Raw genomic sequence first — 16,286 nt, forward strand, 5'->3', positions numbered from 1 at the left:
CACCTCTCACTGCAAGAGCCTGGAAAATCAAGCTTTTATAGCTGGACATAATAAAAAGAAGAAAATTAATTTTAAAAAGCCCCATAGTACTGCCAAGGTATAGTTGTTTCCTTATCCATTATTTGATATGTTTAGTATCTTTCCTGAACAATCCATTCCACTTGGTTTCCGCTGCTGATGATGCATAAGCCTGTCGTCAGCTCAGATATTCCTTCTAAGGTTTAGACCCTCATAGCCAACTCCTGATGGAGATCTCTGCTTGGATATCTCACTTGTACCTTAAACTCTGAACATATCCGGAAATGAACTCACCATTTTTCTCCTCCTTTCTTCTCTTCATATATTCTCTAACCTAATAAAAAATTTCACCATGCACCTAACTGCCCAACTCATAAACCAGACCATCATTGACTTTCCCAACTCTTCCTTCCTTCCTTAATTATTTGTCCCAGCCCTAAATACATCCCTAATCTGTATATTTCTCTCCATTCCCACTGATACTACCCTAGTTCAGATTCCACCTCTCACCTAGGTTACTGCAATACCTTGTCATTGATCTTTTTTCCATCAATCTTGCCTTCTTCTAATTCATTCCCCACCAAGCAAGACAAGAGTATCTTTCTAATACATGAGTGATCATGTTCAGCTGCTGAAACTTTCACTGACTTCCCATGGCTCTTCAGATAAAGTCCAACTCTTTAATGTGACTTGAAAAGCCAGATTTTACCTCTGCTTACCTTTCTGACTTCATTTTTCGCAGTCTGTGCTTCAACAATATATTCTAGACACCCTTACTTCTAGTCCCCAGAATATATGAGGTCAGACAATTAAGTTTGTGAACTCATCCTAGAAAAAGCACTACATACCTCATTGCTGAATATCACTACAGTTGCCTTTAAAATGCTCCCCTTGGGAAGCTATGCACCGATGCCAGCACCTAATCCACCCTTCAAAGCAATTTTGAACTCTTTTTCTGGAATGGCCATCAGAGCTTTCATGGTATTAACCTTGATGTCCTGAATGTCATCAAAATGTCTTCCTTTCAATATTTCCTCTATCTTTGGGTAAAGAAAGAAGTCACTGGGGACCAGATCAGGTGAGTTCGGAGGGTGTTCCAATACCGTTATTTGTTTACTGGCTAAAAACTCCCTCACACACAGTTTCATGTGAGCGGGTGCATTGTCGTGATGCAAGAGCAGTGAATTGTTGGCGAAAAGTTCAGGTCATTTTTGTCTAACTTTATCACGCAGCCTTTTCATCACTTCCAAATAGTAAACTTGGTTAACTGTTTGTCCAGTTGGTACAAATTCATAATAAACAATCCCTCTGATATCAAAAAACGTTAACAACATCGTTGCAACAAGTTCGTGAAAAGATGTAAAATAATCTTTTGTCAGACCCTATACACCCTCTGACCCAGCAGTTATATCCCTAGGTACATACCCTAGAGGAACTTGTGTACATGTGCACTAGGATATATGAATAAAAATGTTTGTAGCAGTGAAAACTAGAAAACTGGAAATAACCCCCAAATGTCCATCAATAGAAGAATGGATAAATAAATTGTTATCCAATTAAATAGTATATAACATCAAAAATGAATGAACTATGACTATATACACAACATAACTGAATCTTAAAAGACAAGACAAAAATATATGCATACAATAAATTCAAAGTCAGTTCAATTCAAATTAAAATTCAGGGAAAAAAACAATATTATTTAGGAACATATTTAGGAGACCAGTTTAAATTAGTAAATATGTAAAGAAAAGCAAGAAAATGTTTATTATAAAAGTCAAGAGAATGGTTTCCTCTAAGGAGGAAAGGAGAGGGCTGGACTGGGAAGAGACACAAGCAGCATTTTTAGGTGCTAACAGGGATCCATTTCTTAACCTGAATGGTACTTTCCCAGCTATTGACTACTTAAGTGTTTGTTAAACTGTACCTTTATAGTGTATCCATTTTTTTGGTATGTAATATTTCATACTTTTAAAAGTTCAGTCTTCCCATTCAGTTCAGTTTTCCAGGTAGTACTGTATTTCCCCAAAAATAAGACCAACCACGAAAATAAGTCCCAGTTAAGATTGTCAGCCAGATGGATGCATTCAGTACGTTATGACGATGTTCCAGAAGATGTCATGTATTTGAATAAATGTAGATTGTTGTACATGACAAAATAAGACATCCCCTGAAAATACGCCCTCATGCGTCTTTTGGAGCAAAAATTAATATAAGACCAGGTCTTATTTTTGGGGAAACACGGTAGTACTCTTATTCATTGCTCAATACAGAAGAGAAAGAGGTTAGTTGATAAAGTCAAGTCTAGGAATATGTAGGAGCATATAGAATAAAGAACTCAAATTAGATTTACCTCAGTTAAGAAGAAATGGCCATCTGTTACTTTGGAGACTAGAAACAGGAGAAAGAATGCAGGGAGAGGACGCATTTATGAATGCAGAAACATTTAGGAGGAGAGTTTAAAAGAGTTCATATTTATACTGTTATAAAATGGGAAGTAGAATCAGTTACTAAAAGAGAAGCTAAAGAGAAGGGGAGGATCTAAGGAGTGTGTGGCAAAATTAGAACATTTGTTCAGGTTTCAGCAGATGTTTAAAATTTCATATAGCCATTCAGTATTAAAATTGACTTCTGATATCAGTTATTTACAAGCAGACTCTTAAATTTTCTTCAAAGGTTAGCATGACTCTTAGTTATATAAGTACATATTTTTTTTTAATTCTGTTCTTTAAAATATTTTAAGATAATAAATGTTTACATTTAATTAGGAGGGCTATTTTTATATACTTTGCCAAAGAATAATGATTTTCCTAACTTCATTTTTCCTTTCTTATTCAGGTCATGTATGGAATGTTGGTCTTCACATTAGTACTTCGATCTATTTATATTGTTACATGGTAAGTAGATTGGGTCAGCAATATGATTAGCGTGCATTCAGATGATAAATCTATAGCCTAAATTGAAATGACACATAAAACCCAACTCCAGCAGGGATATTGATTGAAAACTATAATCCAACATTTTTTATGGTATATTACAAGGAATACTAGTTCTTTTAACAAGTTGTTAAAAGGCATCATGTGAAAAGAAGAGTTCCAGTGATGGCCTCCTTTTGAATATTTATAATGTATATTAAAGGCCTTTAAAAATCCTACAGTAAAAGAAATTGTTTTTATGTTCTTCAGACTACTTGACTAAGGAACTCCTTTTATAGAACATGTTTCAAGGAAAGCTATTAATGTTACAAAGAATCCATGTTCCATAAATATCATTTAGGAAATAGTGATAATCTTAATAGAGTTCATAAAGATTAAATAATATTCGTGTGAGTACCTTCCATAGGTGCACAATGAATAAATAGTATGATTTATAGGTTTATTCTTTTTTTTAAATTAAACTTGTAGGTAATTGTAGAAGCATATGCATTTGTAAGAAATAATTAAAGAGCGATCCCCTGTACCCTTTACCAGTTTCCTCTAATGGGTAACATATTATCAAACTATAGTACCATATCACAATCAGGATTTGATATTGATAAAGTCGAGATATAGAACAATTCCATCACCACTCGAATCCCTGTGTTGTCCTTTTATAGTCACACCCACTTCCCTCTTACCCCATCCCCTCACCCCCTATCCTTGCCCCTGGAAACAACTAATCAGTCCATTTCTATAATTTTTTTATTTCAAGAATGTTATATAAGTGTAATCATACAGTATATATAACCTTTGGGATTGGCTTTTTGCACTTTGCAAAATTCACTGGAGATTAATATAAGTTGTTGAGTGTACCAATAGTTCATTCCTTTCTATTGCTGAGTAGTTAGTATTCCATGATATGAATGTACCATAGTTTAACCATACACCTGTTGAGTGACACCTGGATTGTTTTCAGGTTTTGACTATTATGAATAAAGCTGCTATGAACATTTGTTTACATGTTATTATGTGAATATAAGTTTTCATTTCTCTAGAATAAATCCCCAAAATGGAATTGCTAGATTCTATGAGAGTTGTACATTTAGTTTTTCTCAAAACTGCCAAACTGTTTTCCAGAGTGGCTCTACCATTTTACATTCCTACCAGCCATGTATAAGTGACCCAGTTTCTCTGTATTCTTGTCAACATTTAGTGTAGTCACTATTTTTTATTTTAGCCATTCTTACATGACATATATACTGATACCTCATTGTGGTTTAATCTCATTTCTCCAATGTCTAATTATGTCAAACATATTTTCATGTGCTTATTTGCCACCCATATATCCTCTTTGCTTAAATGTCTGTTCGTGTCTACCCATTTTCTAATGGGATTGTTTCTTTTTTTCCAGTTGAGTTTTGAGCATTCTTTATATATTCTAGGTAGTAATCCTTCATCAAATATGTAGCTCACAAACATCTTTTCCCAGTCTGTACCTTGTCTTTTCATTCTCTTCATGGGGTTTTTCACAGGGTAAAAAAGTTTTAATTTTGATAAAGTCCAATTTGCCAATTTTCCCTTTATGGATCATGCTTTTGGTGTTAAACCTAAGGACTCTATGCCAAACCCTAGATTTTCTCCATGTTTTTTTCTAAAAGTTTTGTATAGTTTGACATTTTGCATTTAAGTTCATGATTTATTTTGAGTAAGATTTTGTATAAGGTGTGAGGCTTAGATCATTTTTTTACCTATCGATGTCCAACTTCTCTAGGATCATTGGTTGAAAAGGCTATCCTTTCTCCATTGAATTTTTTTTACACCTTTCTCAAAAATTATTTGGGTATTCTTGTATGGATCTATTTCTGGGGGTTTTATTCTGTTGCATTGATCTGTGTCTATCTCTTCAGCAATGCCACATCACACTTTCTTGATTACTGAAGCTATCCAATAACTCTTCAAATCATATAGATTGATTTTTCTCACTCCTTTTTCAGAATTCTTTTAGCTGTTTGGGTTCCTTTGCCTTTCCATATAAATTTTAGAATAATATTGTCTATATTTAAAATCTTGTTGGGATTTTGATAGGAATTGCATTAAACCTGCATATCAATTTGTGAAGAATTGACGTCTTTACTATGTTGAGTTTTCTAATCTATGAATACAGTGTTTCTCTCCATTTATTTAGATCATCTCTGATTTCTTTCATCATCATTCTGAAATGTTCATTTTTCAAGCAATTGTAAATGGTATTGTGTTTTTAAAACTTGGTGCCCATGTGTTCATTGCTATTATATTGAAATATAATTGATTTTCTTTATGCTTATTTTGTATTCTGCAACCTTGTTGAATTTAATAGTTCTAGGAAACTTTTAAAGATTCCTTGAGATTTGCTGCTGATAGGGACAGTTTGTGTCATCTTTTCTAACGTATGTGCTTTTGAATTCCTTTTTTGCCTTGTTACCCTGGCTAGAACTTCTAGGACTATGTTGAATAAGAGTGGTGAGAGCAAATATCCTTGCCTATTTCCCAATCTTAGAGAAGTATTCAGTCTTTCACCATTAAGTACAATGTTAACTGTGTGGTTTTTTTAGATGATCAAATTGTGGAAGTTGCTATCTATTCCTAATTTTCTGAGACTCTTTATCATGAATGGGTATTGAATTTTGTCAGATTATTTTCCTATGTCAACTGATTTGATGATTTTTTCCTGTAGTCTGTTAATATGGTGGGTGTATTATATTGATTAATTTTTAAATATTGAACCAGTTTTGTATTCTGAATGAACCCCACTTAGTCATGGTGTAAAATTCTTTTTTTTTTTAAATAAGTTTCATTGGGGAATATTGGGGGACAGTGTGTTTCTCCAGGGCCCATCAGCTCCAGATCAGCTCAATCTAGTTGTGGAGGGTGCATCTCAGCTCCAAGTCCAGTTGCCTTTTACAATCTTTAGTTGCAGGGGGCACAGCCCACCATCCCATGCGGGAATTGAACCGGCAACCTTATTGTTGAGAGCTCGCACTCGAACCAACTGAGCCATCCGACCACCCTTCCAGCAGCTCAGCTGCAGCCTGTTGTCTTCAATCTAGTTGTGGAGGGTGCAGCTCACTGGCCCATGTGGGAATCGAACCAACAACCCTGTTGTTCAGAGCTCACGCTCTAACCAACTGAGCCCTAAAATTATTTTTATATATTCTAAATGATACTTGTTAATATTTTGTTAAGGACTTTCACAGCTCTGTTCATGAAGGATATTTGTTTATAGTTTTATTTTTTCTACTGTCTATCTGGTTTTTGTATCAGGGTAATATTAGCTACATAAAATAAATTGAGAAATGTTACTTCCTCTTTTATATTCTGTAGTAAATTGTGCAAAATTGTTGTTAATTCTTTAAATTAACTTAATTTAAATTAAATTAACTGTTAATTATTTAAATGTTCGGTAGAATTCTCCAGTTAAACAATCTGGGCCTATAATTTTGGGGGGGAGCAGTTTTAAAACCATGAATTCAATTTCCTTAATAGTTACGAGACTATTCAGTTTATCAGTTTTGTATTGAGTGCGTTGTGGTAGTTTGTGTTTTTCAAGGCATTGGTCCATTTGACATATAAGTTGTCAAAATTTATGTGTGTCGAGTTGTTTATAATATTTCCTTTCTTTTGATGTCTTCAGGGTTTGTAGCAATATACTGTTTTATTCCTAATATTGGTGATATGTGAGCCTTCTCTCTCTCTCTCTCTCTCTCTCTCTCTCTCTCTCTCTCTTTCTGTCAGACTTGCTAGAAATGTGTCAACTTTATTGATCTTTTAAAAAAACAGATTTTTTTATTTTATCTATTTTTCAATTTTTGTTTTCATTGATTTCTGCTCTTCATTTTTTCCTTCTTTCTGCTTCTCTGGGCTTATTTTGTTCTTCTTTTTCAAGGTTCTTCAGGTAGAAGCTTAGATTATTGATTTGAGACTTTTCCTCTTTTCTAGTAAGCATTTCATGTAAATTTCTCTGTCAGCACTACTTTAGCTATGTCCCACAAATTTTGATATTTTGTGTTTTTATTTTCATTCAGTCCAATGTATGTTTTTTAGTTTCTGTTTGACCTGTGGATTGTTTAGAAGTATGTTGTTTAACACTCAGGTATTTGGATATTTTCCTATTATCATTCTTATTTCGAGTTTGATTCCATTATGGTCAGAGAATACATTCTCTATTATTTTATTTCTTTTAAATTAGTTGAGGTTTGTTTTATGGGCCAGAGTATGGTCTGTCTTGACATATGTTTTCCTGTGTGCTTGAAAAGACCCTGGGCCAGCCCAATGGCTCAGGTGGTTAGAGCACCGTGCTCCTAACGCCAAGGTCTCCGGTTCGATTCCCACATGGGCCAGTGAGCCCCCTACAGCTAAGATTGTGAACAACAGTTCTCCTTGGAGCTGGGCTGCCGTGAGTGGCCAGAAGTTGGCATGAGTTGCTGTGTGCTGCCTCGGGGTGCTGTGTGCTGCCATGGGCTACTATGTGCTGCCTGGCCAGTGTGAGCTGCTGGCAGCCAGCGTGAGCTGCCGTGAGCTGCTGTGAGCAGCTGACGGGTGACCGACTGCCACAGCTGGGGGGAGAGCGGGGAGAGGGAGCACAAGGCTCATAATCCCAGCATGGGCCAGGGAGCTGTGTCCTACACAACTAGACTGAGAAACAACGGCTTGAACCAGAGGGGGTTGGGGGAAGCAGAAGAAGTGGGGCAGAGAAAATAATAAGAAAATAATCTACTTATATTCTGCTGATGTTGGGTGAAATGTTCTGTTAATGTGTATTAGATCATGTTTGATGGTTGCATCAGAGGTCCCTAAGACCACCCTCAGGTTTAATAATTTGCTAGAAGGACCCACAAAACACAAAACAACTTGTTATACTCGTGGTTACATTTATTACCCAGAGGTCAAACTGATATAGCATGACTTAGGGCTTCAGGCAAACAAAAACAGGCGTTTACTATTAATCATATTATTAGCATATGGTGTGGCCCAAGGTGTCAGATATACAAAGACATTCTTATAGCATCAGGTATTCCAAGGACTCAGAGGTTACCTCCCAGGAACCAGTCAAGGGCCAGTCCTTTCTTTGGAATGTGCAGTGTTTGCACACTCCAGGTCCACTGAATTTGTCATTTGCTGCACAGTGGTGTTGTTGAGTTCTTCTATATCCTTGTTAATTTTCTGTCTAGTTATATTAATTGTTGAGAGAAAAGTGTTGAAATTTCCAAACATAATTGTGGACTTGTCTGTTTATCCTTCATTCTATAAGTTTTTGTTTCATCTTATAATTCACCCCATTTTGCAGTTCTGTTATTTGGTGTATAGATATTTAGAATTGCTGTCTTCTTAGTGGATTAACACTTTTGTCATGATGTAATGCCCTTGTCTGTCTCTGGCCATTTTCTTTGGCCTGAACTCTGCTTTATGTCATGTTAACATAGCCATATTAAAAAAGCTTTTTTTTTTTAACTGTTTGTGTGATATATCTTTTTCATTCTTTTACTTTCAACCTGCCTATATTGTTGTGTTTGAAGTGAGTTTCCTTTGTACAAACATATAGTTTTTAATTCACTATATAATTTTTAATTTACTCTTCCAATGTCTTTTAATTGATGTGTTTAGGTCATTTACATTAACATAATTAATATATTAACGATTGTCTGCCAATTTATTTTTTGTTTTCTGTTTGTTCTGTATTTTGTTTCTCTTTTTTCTTTTTTCCTATCTTCCTGTGAGTGAACTGAACATTTTTTAGAGTTCCCTTTTTAGCATATCTATAGTGTTTGTGAGTGTTTCTCTTTGTATAGCTTTTTTAGTGATTTTTCTTGGTATTACATATATGTTACATACATATATTACAGTCTAATGGTGTCAATAATTTTACCAGTTCCAGTGAAGTACAGAAACCTTACCTCCCATTTACATAACTGTATTTGTTTCCTAGGGCTGTTATAACAAAGTATCACAAGCTGGATGGCTTAAAACTACTGAAATTTATAGTTTTATGAGCCCTCTACATAGGAGGCTAGAAGTCAGAAATTAAGGTGTCACTGGGGCTTTGCTTCCTCTGAAACCTGTAGGGGAATCCATCCTTACCTCTTCCTAGTTTCTGGTAGTTTGCTGGCAATCTTTGGAATTCCTTGACTTATACCTACATAATTCCAGTCTCTGCTGTGTCTCTGTGTCTTCACATGGCTGTCTTCTTATAAAAACATCAGTCATGTTGGATAAGGAGACTACCCTACCCCAGGATGACTTCATCTTAACTAATTATGTCTGCAATGATTCTGTTGGTAAATAAGGTCACATTCTGAGGTACTGGGGGTTAGGACTTCAGCATATCTTTTTTGAGGGGAAATAATTAAGCCCATAACAGTGCCTTTTCCCTGCTCTATTTAAAATACAGTTACCTTAAATATTTTCTCTGCATGCATTTATAACAGCATCAGACAGTATTATGGTTTTTGCCCCAACCACAAAACATAATTTAGAAACTCAAGAGGAAAAGGAAAATATATTTAACCATATTTTACTCTTTCCATTTGTCTTTCTTCCTAACATGCCAAGATTCCTTCTCTCATCATTTTCTTTCTATTTAGAAAAGTTTCTTAGCCATGTTTTTAGGGTAGATATGTTGGCAACATAAACTCTTAGTTTTCCTTTTTTTTTTTTTGAGAATGTCTTGATTTCTGTTTCATTCCTGAAGGATATTTTCACTAGATATAGAATTATAGGTTGATAGTTCCTTTCTTTCAGAAGTTGAAAAAGGTTGTGCCACTTTCTTCTGGCCTTAAGTTTTCTGATAAGAAATCCTATCATTCAAATTGTTTTCCCCTATAATATAGGTAAGTTGTTTTTTCTTTCTTACTGCTTTCAAGATTTTTCTCTTGTCTTTAGTTTTCTGAAGTTTGACTATAGTTATCTCTTGATGTGTATTTCTTAGAGTTCTATCTTTTTGAGGTTGGCTCATCTTCCTGAATCTGTGGGTTTATAGTTTTTTCTATATATACAGTTGTTTTGTGGGTTTTTGGTTTTGTTTGTTTGTTTTTTGGTTGAATTTGAAAGATTTTAGCCACTATTTCATTAAGTACTTTCAGCCCTGCCCTCTTTCTCCTCTCCTCCCAGAACACCAATAATGTGAATGCTAGATCTTTTGTTATAATCCCACGGGTCCCTGAGTGCTGCCTCATTACTGCCAAATACTGGTAGGAGTACAGGGTCTTCCTTGGCCTCGCTTGGCCCACAATGGGGGAAGGAGCTCCTCATTATTGCTGGGCTAGAGTAGAATTCCCATTTTCTACTAGGCCTTCTTTATACCACCCTGGCTGGGAGGTACAGGAGTGCCTAATTATTTCTCACCATGTGGCCTCCACTGACGCCTCAGTGACATGACCTTGTTACCTCTGGCCAGTGGTGAAAGTTTTGATTCTCCAGTAGGTCTCCTCTGACATCACCACAGTGGGGAAAGAGAGTACCTTGTTGTTGCCACATGAGGATGGAAGTCCAGGCTCTCCATGTGTTCTCCACTGACACTGCAGGGAGTGGGGCTCTTACTACTGCCAAGTAGGGATGAAAGTCCCAGCCCCTCCCTGCTTGTCCCTACCCTGGCAGAGGTTGGGCTTCTTACAGCCTGATGAGAAGGGAAATCTAGGCTCCCAGTCAGCCTTTGCAGCATGGATGAGGCTGAGGCCATGTTTTCTTCTGTGGTGTTTAACTATAGAATAACAGTTATTATGTAGGTTTTCTGGCTTGTTAAGCTACCTCTTTCCTTGTCCTTTGGCTAGAGAGAACAGATTTTTGCTGATTTCCTTTGTTTGTTTGTTTTGGTCTGTACCTAGTGGCATTTCTGGGTTTCTAGTTTCTTCAATCCTGGGACATATGAGGCAAAAAGAAAATACATGGAACTTATCACTGTAGTATTACTCAGGTCCCAGAGTCCCTAAACAGTTTGCCTTTTTCTCCTCACCTTTCAGAGTCTTCTTATGTTTGTATGTATATAATGTTTAGGATTTTTAATTGTACTTAGTGGGAAGAATAGGGAAAAGTACGTCTGTTTCATCTTCCCAGTAGCCAAAATCCCTAGTTCATTCTGTTTTTAATCTAGGTGCCTTAAGGAAATGTAAAGAAGCATAAAACATAGACCTTGCCTTAAATCAAGTCTGATATATAGGATACCAATACTTTTAGAAACACAAATGACAGACCTATATAAAGAACATAATAGTGGAAATCATGTGAAATAAAAACATCTTCCATCTGTCTTGCCATAGCTTCTTTTTTATATCTCCATTTGGTGATCATTTCATTTAGCACAATTCATTTTTACTTATCTGTGTGTCCAACTAGATTGTAAGTTTCTTGAAGTCTTGGTTATCTTGCTAACCCCTAGAACTCAGAATGGTGCTTATCGGTAAAGATTTTTTTTAAAAGTTAAATTGAAACCCCAAAACTTCTGTTTCTTGTAGTATGTTTGACAAGACATCTGAAAATCTCTCCTGTAACAAAACATGTAGAAATTCTGGGTAAAATCCAACAAACATCTTTTTAAATGCATAGCTGAGCTCAAAATAACATAAAGAAAATTCTAGAGCATCAAATCTAAAGAAGGAGCTGTAAACTAGGTGACAAATGAGTTCTGAGATCATGATCAATTTGAAATATATTTACAGATATCAGGAAATCAGAGCCTTAGATTTGAATAGCTTCAAGGGAAAACAAAGCTTTCGGCATGTTTAAGATGGGCAGTTAGAACTGTTTCCCCACCACCATACACATGTACACATAAAGCCAGGACCATTAGAAAGATAAATTGTCAGCGAAACGCTGGACTAGAAAAAAATTTGCCCTTCAGTAATTCATCTTTCAAGTAGGAAAAAAATGACTCCCTGAGAATTTGTAATCATTATTCTGCATTCACACAGATTTGGGATTTAAATGTACATAACCTTCATTGTCTGGGAAACCTCAATGTAAAATTAATGCAAACTGATTCAACTTTCATAGAGTCCCAGTGTATCTGAGAGAAGTAAAAGCAAATCATCTTCAAAGAAATGTACCTTTAATATAGGCCTCTCAGGATTTCCAGATTGGCGATCAAACATGTGCGCACAATGAATAATTTCAAATCCAGAGGAGAAAATATGTTACCATAAGCAGGAGTCAAGAGAAACAAAAAACAACAGAAATAAACTCCCCAAATCAGATACTGAAACATAAAGTATTTTAAAATTATTTAATGAAATAAAAGAGAAAATGAAAATGTGACCAAGTAGATTATCAAAAATGAAATCCCAGATTTTAAAAAGAATTAAAGAACTTCTGACATTTAAGAAAGATCATTGAAGTAAAAAAAAAAAAACAAAAAACAAAAAAAAACAAAACAAAACTCAATGGATAAGGTAAAACATTAAATATAGTTAAAGAGAGAATTAATTAAATTGGAAGACAAGTCTAAAGAAATAAACCAGAAAGCATCGCAGAGAAATAACACATCTAATTGTAGTTCCAAAGGGACAGAATAGCAAAAGTGGGGGGAGAGATTTCAAAAAGATAAAAGGTGAAGGATTTCCTAGAATTGATAAAAGACATGACTCCTTAGCTTCAAGAACAATTCACAAGCATAATAAATAAAAGGAAATCTTTCTCAGCTATTGAAGATGTGATAGATTAGTTCACTCAGCATCGTTCCAGTCTCCTTCAAGTTGCCTTCCTATAATGTAAATGCTAAAAAGCTAAAAGCTGCATTTCCCTTATTTCCTTTGCAGGTAAGGTTCTAGATACATTCAGGTTCTGCCAATTACATGAATTCACATGGGATTGGAGTTCAGAACCAAGTCAGCTTTGGGGAGAGAAGTGGTAATATATAAGGCATCCATTTACTGTTACGTATCCAGCGCATGCATATCATGGTTCTGGAACAAACAGGTGTGATGGCACCTTCCTGATCTGTGAATTATAGGTAAGGTGGTGTGCTGTTGCATGCAATTGTTGTCCCGGAGGCTCCCCAATTCTCTAGCTTTCTAAATGTGAAAAAGAAAAAATTCCTTTGGCAAAATAATTCTGTGCTCATGTTCATAAATCATTCCTGAAGAGCCTAAATCTTGCTCATTTAGCATTTCTGTTGGAATTGAAAGTATTAAATTATTTTCTATTTTAAAAAGAGACATTATCTGCAGTTGAATCCTTTAAAAAGAATACTGAAATTGCTGAAATCCAAAGTTGAAAATCTTAAAAACATCCAGAGATAAAAGACATGTTACTAATGAAGGAATAACAAATAGCTTCTGTAGACTTATCAACAGCAACAATGGAAGTGAAAATACAATAGACTGTTATCTTCAAAATGCTGAGAGAAATTAACCATCAACTTAGAATTGTATACCCAAATATCTTTTTTTTTAATTTTTTTTATTAGTTTTTTTTTTATTAGTTTCAGGTGCACAAGACAAAGTAATACTTAGACGTTCATCGTTTATATCCCTTACATTGTGAACCCCCCTCCTCCATCCCCCCTTCCACTATCCCTCCGACATCGCACCGAGCCATCACATTATATATATAAAATTATAGTTGGCATTCATTATTGTTCAGCTTCAGGTGTACAGTACATTGATCAGGCATCTACATCATCCCTGAGGTGGTCTCCCAAATGGGACACGTGTCCATCAGATACCCTACAAAATCTTTACAACATTATTATTTTTTTTTCTTTACAACATTATTGATTACGTTCCCCAAATTATTTTTCAAAAACCCTGAGGCCATTTTGTGGTTACCGACTGTTTTCTAATCCCCTCACCTTTCCCCTTATCCCCAGCCCCCCGCCCATCTAACAACCCTCAGTTTTTCCTCTTTGTCCCCAGAACTATTTCTGATTAGTTCATTCACTTATTCTTTTCTTTAGATTCCGTATCCAAATATATTTTAAGAACAAGGGTAAAATAAAGACATTTGTGACAAAGAAAAATGGACAAAGTTTACCAATACACCTCACTAAAATACCTCCTAAAAAATATTTTTAGGAGGAAGAGCTGAGACAAAAGAAACAACAGCAAAAGAGAAAAAAATGGTAACCTGTTGGACTATCTAAACAAAATATTGTGACACTTTAATATAATATCTAATTTGAGAGATTAAAAATGTAGAACGAAAATGGTGGACAGAATAACATGAGATACAAGAGGATAATATTAGTTACATATTTCCTAAAGTCTTTTTGGGGGGGAAGAGGGTAGGTACAGTAATTAATTTTAGATTTTACATGTCCATTTTTGGTAACCACTAAAAATAGTAGATTGTACAATAACTTTCAAAAACATGAAAGAGTAAATGGGATTATGAAAACTGAATCCAAAAGAAATCAGAAGGGGGAAAAGGGAAGCAAAGAAAAGTCAGGAAAAATATAAAACAGAAAATAAAGGGGTAGAAATAATTCAAAATATGTCATTAATCACAGTAAATATAAATGGGCAAAGCTAAGCAATTAAATGGCAAAGTCTGTCAAACAGGTATAAAATATCCAGCAATGCGCTGTTCATAAGAAACATGGTTAAAACATAAATACACAGATGACTGGATTAAGAAGCTGTGGTACATTTATACAATGGAGTATTACGCAGCCATAAAGAAGAAAGAAATCTTATCATTTGCAACAACATGGATGGATCTAGAGAACATTATGTTAAGTGAAATAAGTCAGAAAGAGAAAGACAAGTACCATATGATCTCACTTATATGTGGAATCTAAAGAAAAGAACATGTGAATGAACTAATCAGAGACAGTTTTGAGGACACAAAGAAAAAACCGAGAGTTGTTAGATGGGCGGGGGTCGGGGGCGGGTTGGGGATAAGGGGAAAGGTGAAGGGATTGGGAGGCGGCTGGTGGCCGCAAGATGGCCTCAGGGTTTTCTGGAAATTAATTTGGGGAACTTATTCAATAATGTTGTAGGGGTTTTGTTGGGTATCCGATGGGCATGCGTCCTATTTGGGAGACCACCTCAGGGATGGTGTGGATGCCTGATCGTGGCATTGTGCACCAGAGGCTAAACATTAATAATTTTATGTGTGTGATGTGATGGCTGGGTGTGAGGTGGGAGGGATGGTGGGTGGGGGGAGGGGGGTTCACAGTGTGAGGGATGTAGATGGTGGGCGTCTAAGTATGACCTTGTCTTGTACACCTGAAACTAATAAAAAAATAAATAAATAAATAAAATAAGAATAAAAAAACATAAATACACAGTAATTTTGAAAGAAAGGGTTATAAATACTATATATATATATGTATATATATATATATATGTTTCTTTTCGCATACATGTATATATATATACCATACAGATGTTAACTAAAAGAAAGTTGGACTAGCCATTTTAATAACATAAAAAATAATTAAGGCATTATTTAAAACAAATGTATTCACTACATTATTATTAAAAGATTAAATTTGTAGAAAAAATAGTAATATCTAACTTGCTTGGAAGATTTTAAGCAAAATTTGACAGAATTACAAAGAGAAATAGATAAATGTTCCATCAGCTGAGATATTTTAACACAGTAACTCAGACCAAAATATATGAACAAAGATATAGATAAAATTTGAGTGACACAATAACAAAATGATCTAATACACTCAACAATTAAAGAATGCATGGTCTCAAACATACATGGAGTGACTATAAAATTTATCAGATGTTAGCTTTAAAGCAAGGTTTAACAAACTTTAAAGAATTGGTATCACTCATAACATACTCTCTGACTAGGATACAATTAGTTAAAACAGGATTAGCCAAAATAGCCCATATATTTGGAAACTTAAAACCACAATTTAAATACAAGTAGAAAAAGAAATCATAATAGAAATACAGAAATGCTTAGAATGGAATCATAGTGAAAATACAAATCAAAAGAAGGTGTAACTAAAGTGGTTCTTAGAGGGAAATTTATAACCTTGGATGTTTACATAGAAATGGAGAAACTTAAGAAGAATGCACTAAGCATCTAACTTCAGTAATTAGAAAGAAGGTCAATAGAATAAACCCAAAGAATAAACCAAAGAGAAATGAAGAATGGGACTAATAAAGGGCAGAAATTAATGAAAAAGAAAACAGAGTTACAATATTGAAGATTAACAGATATCTAATTTTGCTTGCTTCTGAAACCTTACTAAGACTACAACAAAGGAATTTATCAAGCATAAGCCCATAAGGAGAATACATAATAAAATTTAGAAGCTGGAAAGTAGATGAATTACTGCTAACTGTTTTAACAAACCCAGGATAGCCAAATCCTAGGCTAAGAACCTCCGATTTACATCAAAGAATTTTCTCAAGT

General features: G+C 35.0%; 1 protein-coding gene across 2 annotated transcripts in view; it reads left to right on the forward strand.

Annotated features, from left to right (window-relative positions):
* The window catches only part of ACER3 (alkaline ceramidase 3), a 116,321-nt gene that overhangs the window by 82,801 nt on the left and 17,234 nt on the right, over positions 1 to 16,286 (forward strand). For both annotated transcript variants that reach the window (XM_081065074.1, XM_081065075.1), the window contains one exon: positions 2,860 to 2,918. In XM_081065074.1, coding sequence (XP_080921200.1) covers positions 2,860 to 2,918 — 59 coding nt within the window. The remainder of the gene's footprint in view (positions 1 to 2,859; positions 2,919 to 16,286) is intronic.

The sequence above is a fragment of the Rhinolophus hipposideros genome, assembly GCF_964194185.1.
Source record: "Rhinolophus hipposideros genome assembly, chromosome: 10".
NCBI classification, from domain to species: domain Eukaryota; kingdom Metazoa; phylum Chordata; class Mammalia; order Chiroptera; family Rhinolophidae; genus Rhinolophus; species Rhinolophus hipposideros.